The sequence below is a fragment of the Musca autumnalis genome, unplaced genomic scaffold (assembly GCF_047663935.1).
Source record: "Musca autumnalis isolate F117 unplaced genomic scaffold, ASM4766393v1 scaffold_4, whole genome shotgun sequence".
NCBI classification, from domain to species: domain Eukaryota; kingdom Metazoa; phylum Arthropoda; class Insecta; order Diptera; family Muscidae; genus Musca; species Musca autumnalis.
The window spans coordinates 233,131,166-233,144,944 of NW_027411977.1; the positions used below are offsets into that span (position 1 = coordinate 233,131,166).

The 13,779-nt window shown below is 41.1% G+C and overlaps 1 protein-coding gene across 1 annotated transcript; it reads right to left on the bottom strand.

The window, feature by feature from the left end:
• Positions 1 to 670: 670 nt before the first annotated feature.
• LOC141402694 (uncharacterized) lies at positions 671 to 8,429 on the bottom strand. Its single transcript, XM_073984479.1, has 2 exons — positions 7,819 to 8,429; positions 671 to 7,752 (listed from the first exon to the last, which is right to left on the bottom strand). Exons 1-2 carry the CDS (start codon positions 7,829 to 7,831, stop codon positions 803 to 805), a joined length of 6,963 nt encoding a protein of 2,320 aa, XP_073840580.1. The 5' UTR covers positions 7,832 to 8,429; the 3' UTR covers positions 671 to 802.
• Between the last annotated feature and the right edge of the window lie 5,350 nt (positions 8,430 to 13,779).

Here is a 13,779-nt window from a genome sequence, read left to right on the forward strand (position 1 = left end):
TTTCTATAGAAAACTTAGTGGAGACCTTAGTTTTTCTATAGAAAACTTAGTGAAAACTTGTTAGAGACCACTGTGACTGACTATGTTGCAGTGATTAATCGAACTTTATATTGTCAATCACTTCACATTAACAATTTTACTCTTCGTGCTGATAAAATTCGAAATGTCCGGCAACAAGTGACGTTAAATGGCCGTGAAGAGGTGTTGAGACAACAACTAAAAGTGTACTTTCATACATATGTACATTCGTGTGCAACGAAGATAACTAAATTCTTAGTAAGCGAAATTATCTTCGATAAATGCAAACACACATTTTCAGGCACCGTGGGAGAAAATCTTAGTACGGATGGAATCATGTTTACGATTTCCGACCAGAGCTGAATAAATCTTTAAACATTTTTAAGTATTTTAGCCTAGGAGGTACTACGTATGTATCTACACAAGATATCCGAAAAAACCTCGGATTTAAACAGTTATGAGCATCAGGCATCACTTTTTTGATGTGAGAGGTTTTCCCAACCTTCTTTTTCATTGCCTTTTCAACTCTTTACAAATGTCTTTAAATTGCAATAAATTCATAAACAGGCGTTTTCTCTTTGGAACCCACTGTGCTTTAATCACAACCACCTTATCAATAATATAAATAATGCTACAACAACACCAAAAATAGTTATATTATTGCTTTTCGTATTTATTTATAAAATCAATTAATCGTTTCGTATAATATTATTATCTTGGGGAGCGGTGAGGGCTTGGTAAAAGAATAATCGTTAATGGCCAAGGTTCCTATGACCCTTTGTTTTCACGTTTCGATATGAACACAGGTCTGTAATGGTTCATCGAATGTAGTACCTGGGGCGCACAACATTGCCATTTCACATTCACATTGACAGACGATGTAACCGTTGGTGTTGGGATTTGCAAAGAGGGTACCATCGGGTTGGCCAACACAGCGACCACCATTAGAGCAGGTGGTTCCCGAGGGTCCAGTCCATGGGACATCTGGTGTGGGAGAAGGTGATGGTGAAGGTGTTGGGGAAGGAGAAGGTGTTGGTGTAGGGGTTGGTGAACCTCCGCCATTGCCATCTTCACATTGTTGGGATACCTCATTAAATTCAGTTCCTGCTGGACATGTTTGTGCTACTTCGCAGCCATTTACACATTCTATGTAGCTGTTGGAGTTCATACCGGGAAGTAGAGTGCCATCGGGCTTACCTTCACAACGACCGGTATCTGTTGCAGAACAAGATTCGCCAGGTGTTGGAGTTGGTGTAGGGGTTGGTGTAGGGGTTGGTGAATTTCCTCCGCTGCCTTCTTCTTCACATTGTTGGGTTTCTTCATTAAACTCTGTTCCAGTGGGACATGTTTTGGCAACTTCACAACCACTGACACATTCTATGTAGCTGTTGGAATTCATACCAGCCAGCAGGGTCCCATCGGGTTTACCTTGACAACGACCAGCATCGGTAGAAGAGCACGATTCACCAGGTGATGGTGTGGGGGTGGGTGTAGGCGATGGCGATGGACTGCAATTTCCATTTAACTCGCAATCGATGTGATCACAGATCTGCAAGGTCTCATTGAAGGCCGTGCCAGGAGCACAAGCCATTTCATATTCACATCCGTGGACACACACAATGAAACCACTAGAATTTGGATCCGCAAACATGGTTCCATCGGCCATTCCTGCACAACGACCGGTGCCAGAGCATGTACCGGGGGATGGAGAAGGTGAAGGCGAGGGAGATGGAGAACCGCTACCTTCTTCACATTTTTGAGATGCTTCATTGAATTCAGTTCCTGATGGGCATGTCTTGGCTATTTCGCAACCATTCACACATTCAATGTAGCCATTGGAGTTCATACCGGCAAGCAGGGTGCCATCGGCTTTACCTTCACAACGACCGGTATCTGTTGTAGAACAAGATTCGCCAGGTGTTGGAGTTGGTGTAGGGGTTGGTGTTGGCGTAGGGGTTGGTGTTGGTGAAACTCCGCCGCTGCCTTCTTCTTCACATTGTAGGGTTTCCTCATTAAATTCCGTTCCAGCAGGACATGTCTTGGCAACCTCACAACCACCGACACATTCAATGTAGCCATTGGAGTTCATACCGGCAAGCAGCGTGCCATCGGGTTTACCTTCACAGCGTCCAGTATCGGTAGAAGAGCACGATTCACCAGGTGTTGGGGTGGGAGTAGGGGTTGGCGTTGGGGTGGGAGTCGGAGATGGTGATGGACTGCAATTTCCATTTCCGTCGCACTCGATGTGATCACAGATCTGCAAGGTCTCATTGAAGGCCGTGCCTGGAGCACAAGGCATTTCGAATTCACATCCGTGGACACACACAATATAGCCACTTGAATTTGGATCCGCAAACATGGTTCCATCTTCCATTCCTGCACAACGACCGGTGTCAGAGCATGTACTGGGGGATGGAGAGGGAGAAGGCGAAGCGCCACCGCTGCCTTGTTCACATTGATGAGATACTTCGTTGAATTCAGTTCCTGACGGACATGTCTTGGCGACCTCACAACCATTAACACATTCTATGTAGCCATTGGAGTTCATACCGGCAAGCAGGGTGCCATCGGGTTTACCTTCACAACGACCGGTATCTGTTGCAGAACAAGATCCGCCAGGTGTTGGAGTTGGTGTAGGGGTTGGTGTGGGTGTAGGGGTTGGTGTGGGGGTTGGTGAAACTCCGCCGCTGCCTTCTTCTTCACATTGTAGGGTTTCCTTATCAAATTCCGTTCCAGCGGGACATGTCGTGGCAACCTCACAACCACCGACACATTCTATGTAGCCATTGGAGTTCATACCGGCAAGCAGGGTGCCATCGGGTTTACCTTCACAGCGTCCAGTATCGGTAGAAGAGCACGATTCACCAGGTGTTGGGGTGGGAGTAGGGGTTGGCGTTGGGGTGGGAGTCGGAGATGGTGATGGACTGCAATTTCCATTTCCATCGCACTCGATGTGATCACAGATCTGCAAGGTCTCATTAAAGGCCGTGCCAGGAGCACAAGGCATTTCGAATTCACATCCGTGGACACACACAATATAGCCACTAGAATTTGGATCCGCAAACATGGTTCCATCCTCCATTCCTGCACAACGACCGGTGTCAGAACATGTACCGTGGGATGGAGAGGGTGAAGGTGAGGGAGATGGCGATGGAGATGGAGAACCACCACCGCTTTCTTCTTCACATTTTTGAGATGCTTCATTGAATTCAGTTCCTGATGGGCATGCCTTGGCTACTTCGCAACCATTCACACATTCAATGTAGCCATTGGAGTTCATACCGGCAAGCAGGGTGCCATCGGGTTTACCTTCACAACGACCGGTATCTGTTGCAGAACAAGATTCGCCAGGTGTTGGAGTTGGTGTAGGGGTTGGTGTAGGGGTTGGTGTTGGGGTAGGGGTTGGTGTAGGGGTTGGTGAAACTCCGCCGCTGCCTTCTTCTTCACATTGTAGGGTTTCCTCATTAAATTCGGTTCCAGTGGGGCAAGTCCTGACAACTTCGCAGCCATTAACACATTCAATGTAGCCGTTGGAGTTCATACCGGCAAGCAGGGTGCCATCGGGTTTACCTTCACAACGGCCGGTGTCGGTGGCAGAGCATGATGGTGTAGGTATTGTAGGTATTGGTGTTGGTGAACCCGATCCACCACAGCTTTCATTGTCACCGCATTCAGTTTGATCACAAATCTGCAAATCCTCATTATACGAAGTTCCTGGTGGGCAAGCCTTTGTTACTTCGCAACCATCAACACATTGAATATAGCCTGTGGAATTGGGATCGGCAAGCACTGTTCCATTGGGTTTACCTTCACAGCGACCATTATCGGTTGCAGAACAGGATGGGCCGGGAGATGGTGAGGGTTGGCCTTCGCCACAACAGCATTGTGTTATCTCACTGAAAGCTGTTCCAGGTGGGCATGTCATCAGTTTTTCACAATCATTTTTACACTCAAAGTAACCAGTCGAATTGGGATCTTTAATCATTGTACCATCGGGTTTTCCGATACACAGACCGGTGTCGTTGGCGAGGCATGATGGGCCAGGTGAACCACCACCACTGCCTTCTTCTTCGCATTGTTGAGTTTCTACATTGAACTTGGTACCAGCGGGACATGCCTTGAGAAATTCACAGCCATCAACACATTCAATGTAGCCATTAGAATTCGTATCGGGAAGCAAAGTTCCATTGGGTTTTCCAGAACATCTTCCCATATCTGAAGAGGTGCACATTTTTGGTTCTTCACAGCTTAGGGTATCCTTGTTGAATTCTGTGCCAGCTGGGCAGTTCCTGGCCACCTCACAACCATTCACACATTCAATGTAGCCATTGGAGTTCATACCGGCAAGCAGGGTGCCATCAGGTTTACCTTCACAGCGGCCAGTATCAGAAGAAGAACACGATTCACCAGGTGTTGGGGTGGGAGTAGGGGTTGGCGTTGGGGTGGGAGTCGGAGTCGGAGATGGTGATGGACTGCAATTTCCATTTCCGTTGCACTCGATGTGATCACATATCTGCAAGGTCTCATTAAAGGCAGTGCCAGGAGCACAAGGCATTTCGAATTCACATCCGTGGACACACACAATATAGCCACTAGAATTTGGATCCGCAAACATGGTTCCATCCTCCACTCCTGCACAACGACCGGTGTCAGAACATGTACCGGGGGATGGAGAGGGTGAAGGTGAGGGAGATGGAGAACCACCACCGCTTCCTTCTTCACATTTTTGAGATGCTTCATTGAATTCAGTTCCTGATGGGCATGTCTTGGCTACTTCGCAACCATTCACACATTCAATGTAGCCGTTGGAGTTCATACCGGCAAGCAGGGTGCCATCGGGTTTACCTTCACAACGACCGGTATCTGTTGCAGAACAAGATCCGCCAGGTGTTGGAGTTGGTGTGGGTGTAGGGGTTGGTGTTGGTGTAGGGGTTGGTGTTGGTGTAGGGGTTGGTGAAACTCCGCCGCTGCCTTCTTCTTCACATTGTAAGGTTTCCTCATTAAATTCCGTTCCAGCAGGACATGTCTTGGCAACCTCACAACCATTGACACATTCAATGTAGCCATTGGAGTTCATACCGGCAAGCAGGGTGCCATCAGGTTTACCTTCACAGCGGCCAGTATCAGAAGAAGAACACGATTCACCAGGTGTTGGCGTTGGGGTGGGAGTAGGGGATGGTGATGGACTACAATTTCCATTTCCGTCGCACTCGATGTGATCACATATCTGCAAGGTCTCATTAAAGGCCGTGCCAGGAGCACAAGGCATTTCGAATTCACATCCGTGGACACACACAATATAGCCACTAGAATTTGGATCCGCAAACATGGTTCCATCCTCCACTCCTGCACAACGACCGGTGTCAGAACATGTACCGGGGGATGGAGAGGGTGAAGGTGAGGGAGATGGAGAACCACCACCGCTTCCTTCTTCACATTTTTGAGATGCTTCATTGAATTCAGTTCCTGATGGGCATGTCTTGGCTACTTCGCAACCATTCACACATTCAATGTAGCCGTTGGAGTTCATACCGGCAAGCAGGGTGTCATCGGGTTTACCTTCACAACGACCAGTATCCGTTGCAGAACAAGATCCGCCAGGTGTTGGAGTTGGTGTAGGGGTTGGTGTGGGTGTAGGGGTTGGTGTAGGGGTTGGTGAAACTCCGCCGCTGCCATCTTCATCACATTGTAAGGTTTCCTCATTAAATTCCGTTCCAGCAGGACATGTCTTGGCAACCTCACAACCATTGACACATTCAATGTAGCCATTGGAGTTCATACCGGCAAGCAGGGTGCCATCGGGTTTACCTTCACAACGACCGGTATCTGTTGCAGAACAAGATCCGCCAGGTGTTGGAGTTGGTGTGGGTGTAGGGGTTGGTGTTGGTGTAGGGGTTGGTGTTGGTGTAGGGGTTGGTGTTGGTGTAGGGGTTGGTGTGGGTGTAGGGGTTGGTGTTGGTGTAGGGGTTGGTGAAACTCCGCCGCTGCCTTCTTCTTCACATTGTAAGGTTTCCTCATTAAATTCCGTTCCAGCAGGACATGTCTTGGCAACCTCACAACCATTGACACATTCAATGTAGCCATTGGAGTTCATACCGGCAAGCAGGGTGCCATCAGGTTTACCTTCACAGCGGCCAGTATCAGAAGAAGAACACGATTCACCAGGTGTTGGCGTTGGGGTGGGAATAGGAGTTGGCGTTGGGGTGGGAGTAGGGGATGGTGATGGACTACAATTTCCATTTCCGTCGCACTCTACGTGATCACATATCTGCAAGGTCTCATTGAAGGCCGTGCCAGGAGCACAAGGCATTTCGAATTCACATCCGTGGACACACACAATATAGCCACTAGAATTTGGATCCGCAAACATGGTTCCATCCTCCATTCCTGCACAACGACCGGTGTCAGAACATGTACCGGGGGATGGAGAGGGTGAAGGTGAGGGAGATGGAGAACCACCACCGTTTCCTTCTTCACATTTTTGAGATGCTTCATTGAATTCAGTTCCTGATGGGCATGTCTTGGCTACTTCGCAACCATTCACACATTCAATGTAGCCGTTGGAGTTCATACCGGCAAGCAGGATGCCATCGGATTTACCTTCACAACGACCGGTATCTGTTGCAGAACAAGATCCGCCAGGTGTTGGAGTTGGTGTGGGTGTAGGGGTTGGTGTGGGTGTAGGGGTTGGTGTTGGTGTAGGGGTTGGTGAAACTCCGCCGCTGCCTTCTTCTTCACATTGTAAGGTTTCCTCATTAAATTCCGTTCCAGCGGGACATGTCTTGGCAACCTCACAACCATTGACACATTCAATGTAGCCATTGGAGTTCATACCGGCAAGTAAGGTGCCGTCGGGTTTACCTTTACAACTACCGCTGTCGGTGGCCGAGCATGAACCACCACCACTGCCTTCTTCTTCACATTGTTGGGTTTCTTCATTGAAGGTTGTTCCAGCTGGACAGTTTCTGGCTACCTCACAACCATTCACACATTCAATGTAACCGTTGGAATTCATACCGGCAAGTAGGGTGCCATCAGGTTTACCTTTACAACTACCGCTGTCGGTGGCCGAGCATGAACCACCACCACTGCCTTCTTCTTCACATTGTTGGGTTTCTTCATTGAAGGTTGTTCCAGCTGGACAGTTTCTGGCCACCTCACAACCATTCACACATTCAATATAACCGTTGGAGTTCATACCGGCGAGTAAGGTGCCATCAGGTTGTTTCAAGCAAAGGCCGTTATCCGTAGATGGGCATGATGGACTAGGTGAGCCTCCTCCACCTCCTCCTCCGGTGTGATCACATGTTTGCAATACCTCATTAAAAGTTGTGCCCGGTGCACAGGGCATGGCAATTTCACATTCACATTGACAAACAATATAACCATTAGAATTGGGATCGGCAAATAAGGTTCCGTCGGGCATACCATCACACATGCCATTGTTTACGCATGTAGTACCCGATGGCCCTGTTTCAGCTGAATACAGATTTACAGCAGCATTTTGTGGTACACAACCTGAACGTGCTGGCAGATCGCATATCAACAAATCTCGATTGAAATACAAACCCAAGGGGCAGGTCATGATGTGTTGTATCGCACCACCATTACAAACCAAATATTTTGTACAATCCAAGGGGTCGGACAATAGGCTGCCATCTAATTTATTGTGGCATATATCCACTGCTTCGTTTAGGCCCACACAAAGGCCTAATATAAGGCAAGTTATAATAACTGCAAAAGAAAAAAAGAAAAACGGAGTTTGGTTGCTCGTTAAATTTGTGAAAAGATCTGACGTACCTTTTTCTCTCATCGCTTTTCACAAATATTTGCACTAAGCGCGATGCCCCAAAATTTGTTTTGGAGGTTCCGCTCTTATTTTTTCAACTCGTCCAGTTCAAACGACAAATATTAACTAGCTGGGCCATTTGGTTAGTACACACTTCTTATATTCCTGTGGAATCTTATCGTCTGACAATTGTCTAATAATTGACAATTGATAATAAATATTTTTTGTTTTTTGTCTAACGGCAAAATAGAAAAAAATCGCAACACCGTTGCATAGTTAGTTGCTGATGATCTACACCAGCCGGCTTTTATCATTTAATTACGTTCGAAGTATTCAGACTTTATCTATTGCTTCTGCCGGCGCTATTTTGACACCATTTGAGAAAGAGAGACGAGTTTCTCGGTTAAGTGTAGGACGGGAGGCATGCTTTGTAGTGTGTGTTTTTGTTCATTTTGCAAAATAGTTCACAGTTGGATACCGTTAACGGAAGTAGGAAACTAATATCGAGAGTGGGACATCTCAAATCGGCATTTAAATGCACACAGCAGTTGCTAGAACATTTTCTTCCCACTCTCTTTCTCTCCCCGTCGAAGTAATTGAGGTTGGCAAGCCTCAATTACTTCGCCAAACCAATACTTAACTGTTTATGAAAGTATTGCGAAGTCTAAACAACAAACTAATCGAAGTTTTGTCCACTTTTTTTTTGTTTTCTAAAAATATAATCTTTTTCTTGGCTTATCTAGCAGTTCCTAGAAAAACAGAATAGGTATTAGACGTAGGTGAGAATGCAAAATATTTGCGAAGAATTTTATATACAAGAAAAGTAAAAAAAGAATTTATCGACAGCTAAATACCCCCAGCCTATGACTAAAAAACAATAACAGGAGTGACAGGAGTGGTGGTAAACAGGATTATGAACAGATTCCTAAGAACATTGTCGTAGGTGACAGAAGAAGTTTTGGAAGTTTCCAGATTAAATTTTTAGGCGTTTGTGGGTTAAGTGTCACAGACAGGGGCAGGTTATTTATTCCCTGACAAGCACAATCGTAGACTCCACGTTGTATATGTGGTCGTAACAAACGACCCAAACTTACTCTATATAACCCTCTCTCTCTCTCTGCATATTCACTAAATTGGATATCGCTCACAGCCTGTGTAGATGCTAACACGTTGCGAGCAACAACAAATTTACGCTCATTGAGAGCACAAGGGAGATCCAAAAAATGTCTCTGCCTTACTCTGTATTAGTGTGTGTGTATGTATGAGTGAAGGAAACAGCAACCACATGATGTTTATTGTTTGTTTTGATTCACATACACTGTAAGTGAGAGAGAGAAGCAAATGAAAAAAACAACTCAGTGGGCGCCCTCACTATACTGTCTTTGCAAAGAAGTCCGTCTCACCGATGCAGTTGCGCAGGCAGTACAATGGTAGACTGTGAATGCCATACTCCGAGACCAACCCCTATTCATCGCAACAGAAGAACGCCAGCTACCATGGCAAATGCGAGTGGTTTTAGTCCAGTTAAGATGTTTATAAAATATTTTTTAAAAAAACTACGACATTTTAAAAAAATAATTTATTTTTTTATTATTTTAAAAATAATAATGATTAGGATTTAAGTTCAAAAATGTTGCGGAAAAGTTACTTTAAGGAATGGACCGACATAGACCATGGGTGTGCCATAGGCGGGTTTTACACCCTTCGGGCTATTTTCTCAAGAAGTATGGACTTGCCCCTGAAACAACTTTTACCATCGTAATTGAGGCAGCGAATGTAAGTTGCTTCAACAAAAATCAAAGTGATTCAATAGCAGGTCTTAAAGTGAACTTATCCAAAATTTTGTGTGGGAGGTACGAGATGGAGTGGACAAATATAGTCCATATTCGAACCTGATCTATATCTGGTAGATATTATGAGAATGTGTAAAGTATGGACCAAATCGGTCACTCCCATCAAGAGTTATCGTGCGCACAATTTTTCCGAATATTTTTGAACTTTTGTGGGGTAGGTACCTGAAGGAGTGGACCGATATGGCTTATCTACGAACTTAAACTAAGTGTGGAAACAATATTACGAAGGCCAAATTTTGGCCGGAATCGGCATTTCCGTTCGAGAATTATCTTGCGCTTCCACCCATAAACATGGTGTCATAGGGTTTGTTTTTCAACTTTCAGGCTTGTATGGAAGTATGGACTTGCCCCTGAGGAAACTTGTACCTTCGTATAGGGGACAGCGAATAGAAGATGCTACAACAAAAACCAAGGCGATTCGAGAACAGGTCCTAAACAGAACTTTTCCGAAATTTTGTGTGGGAGGTACTCGAAGGAGTTTACCGATTGAGTCCATATTGGAACCTCATCTAAGTCTGGTAGAAATTTCATAATGTGCAAAGTATGGACCAAATGGGTTACTTCCTTCAAGAGTTATCGTACGCACAAATTTTCCGAACATTTTCGAACTTTTGTGGGGGAGGTACCGGAAGGAGTGGACCGATATAATACATCGCTGAACTTGAACTAAGTTTGGACAAAATATTACGAAAGCCAAATTTTGGACCGAATCGGTTGATCCGTTCGAAAGTTATCTTGCGCTCCAACCACTACACACGGTGTCAGAGGGTTTTTTGTAACTTTTAGGCTATTTTCTCAGGAAGTATGGACTTGCCCCTAATGAAACTTACAACGTCGTATAGAGGACAGCGAATACAACTTGCGTAAACAAAAATCAAAGCGATTCGAGACCAGGTCCTAAACTGAACTTTTCCGAAATTTTGTGTGGGAGGTACCCGAAGGAGTGGACCGATTGAGTCCATATTGGAACCTCATCTAAGTTTGGTATAAATTACACGATGTGCAAAGTATGGACCAAATCGGTTATTCCCTACAAGAGTTATCGTGCGCACAAGTTTTGCGACAATTTTTGACCATTTGTGGGGGAGGTACCTGAAGGAGTGGACCTATATGGCCCATCTTCAAACTTAAATCAAATCTGGACAAAATATTTCGATACCCAAAATTTGAACCGAATCGATTGATCCGTTCGAGAGTTATCGTGCGCACCAGCCAGCCAGACCGACAGACAGACGGACGGACATTGCTAGATCTACTCAAAATTGTCTGAAACGGATATCGTACAAACATACTTGGGGTCTAAAACCATTATTTCTATGAGGCACATTTTTGGTCGTATCAAAGTGTAAATACCCTCTTTAGCCTAAAGGCTGAGGGTATAAAAATCAACGAGTTTTTAGGAAATAATTTTTACAAAATAAACGAGTTTTTAGGAAATAATTTTAAAAAATTATTCGAAATTACTTAAAAATCCGCGAATTTGTAGAAAATAATTTTAAAAAATTATTCAAAATTATTTAAAAATCCGCGAATTTGTAGAAAATAATTTTTAAAAAATCCACGAATTTGTAGAAAATAATTTTTAAAAAATCCACGAATTTGTAGAAACTAATTTTTTAAAAAATCCACGAATTTGTAGAAAACAATTTTTAAAAAATCCCCGAATTTGTAGAAAATAATTTTAAAAAAATCCAAGAATTTGTAGAAAATAATTTAAAAAAAAATCCACGAATTTCTTGAAAATAATTTTAAAAAAATCCACGAATTTGTAGAAAATAATTTTTAAAAAATCCACGAATTTCTTGAAAATAATTTTAAAAAATCCACGAATTTGTAGAAAATAATTTTTAAAAAATTCACGAATTTGTAGAAAATTATTTTTAAAAAATCCACGAATTTGTAGAAAATAATTTTTAAAAAATCCACGAATTTGTAGAAAATAATTTTTAAAAAATGCACGAATTTGTAGAAAATAATTTTTAAAAAATCCACGAATTTGTAGAAAATAATTTTTAAAAAATCCACGAATTTGTAGAAACTAATTTTTTAAAAAATCCACGAATTTGTAGAAAACAATTTTTAAAAAATCCCCGAATTTGTAGAAAATAATTTTAAAAAAAATCCAAGAATTTGTAGAAAATAATTAAAAAAAAATCCACGAATTTCTTGAAAATAATTTTAAAAAAATCCACGAATTTGTAGAAAATAATTTTTTAAAAATCCACGAATTTGTAGAAAATAATTTTAAAAAAATCCACGAATATGTAGAAAATAATTTTTAAAAAATCCACGAATTTGTAGAAAATAATTTTTAAAAAATCCACGAATTTGTAGAAAATAATTTTTAAAAAATCCACGAATATGTAGAAAATAATTTTTAAAAAATCCACGAATTTGTAGAAAATAATCCAAGAATTTTTGCAAAATTATTTCTTAAAAATCCACGGACTTTTTGAAAAACAATTATCCGAATTTTTAGAAAATAGTCTTAAAAAAATCACCGAATTTTTAGAAAGTAATGTTTAAAATATTTACTAATTTATAGAATATTATTAAAAAAACATGAATTTTAGGAAACAATTTAAAAATATCCACGAATTTTTAGAAAAAAATCGTGTCACATAGTGGTGGTTGTAAAAACCATCCGTCATTAAGCTTGACTCCAACGAGAAATGAATTAAAATGAATATTATAAATGATCTTCATCCTAATAGGCGAAATTTTCAAATGAATTTATAAAATAATTTAAAAAAATCCATGAATGTTTAAAAAATAATTTCAAAAAATTCAAGAATGTTTAAAAAATATTAAAAAAATTCGCGAAATTTTAAAAAATTGTTGGCGTTTTTTATTGTTGGCCTGCAAAATTTTACATCTTTGTGTTTATTTTAGCTTAAGTCCATATTTTGTTGTAACTCAATTGTTTGAATAACAACAAAATATTTTAAAGTGGATATGAAATTGATTAGTTGCGGGCGAAGGGTAGGGAATACTATAGTTTCAGTTGTCACCAAACAACTTCATCAGTTCCCTTTTTTCGCCGACTCTGTATCGATAAACAGGTCAATAAAGCCATCTAGCAAATTAAACAAAATGAGAAATTTGCTGTATGGCCCTAAAGCTGTTTACCCTACAATTTGAGCCGAACTAAAGAATTTTATATCCACTACTGTTTTTATGTCGTCTTTGCTTCGCAAAGAATACGAACATAGGAATGTTGCTTCAATAAGCGGGGGTAAAAACAACAAGAAAGTTGTTTTTGCATTACGCATTAGTCATTAGTTATTCAAACAATTGAGTTACAACAAAATATGGACTTAAGCTGAAATAAACACAAAGAAGTTTAAAAAATTATTAAAAAAAAAACGCGAATGTTTAAAAAATAATTGAAAAAAACTGCGAATGTTTACAATTTTTTTTTTAAATCAACGAAATTTTATTAAATTTTTATTTTTCAAAAATCCCGAATTTTAAGAAAATATTTTTAAAAATGCCCAAATTTTAAGAAAAAAAAAAATGATTGTTCAAGTCTGGAGTTTCCCCCATTGGCTTAACTTCAACTAAAACAAAACAAACGAAAAAAAAAAGTTTTATTTTTGCCAAAATCGCAGAATTTTTTATTTTTTTTAATATTTTAAATTTTTTTTCACTTTTGCAGTTTTTTGTTGTGATGTGTGTTTACTTTTTATTTTTAAAGTAAGCCCAGCTTAATCACAGATTTGTTGTTTTCAAATTTTAAAAACTTGTTGTTTTTAAATGCCAATCCTTCTCCACTAATAAATTAGTTGTTTTAAATATTAAAACAAAAACAATGGGATTAAGCTAAACTATTTTGAAAAACCAAAATTGTAACAGCTATCCCAATAAAAAACGCCACCAATGTTCTAATACACGAGTTTTTAAAAAACAATTTTTAAAAATCCACGAAAGTTTAGTAAACATTTTTTAAAAATAAATTTTATAAATTAAATTTTATAAAATAATATATCTACCGATGTAATCCATACTTTGCACATCCTAATATATCTACCAGATATAGATCAGGTTCGAATATGGACTATATTTGTCTCCTCCTTCTGGTACCTCTCACACAAAATTTCAGATAAGTTCACTTTAAGA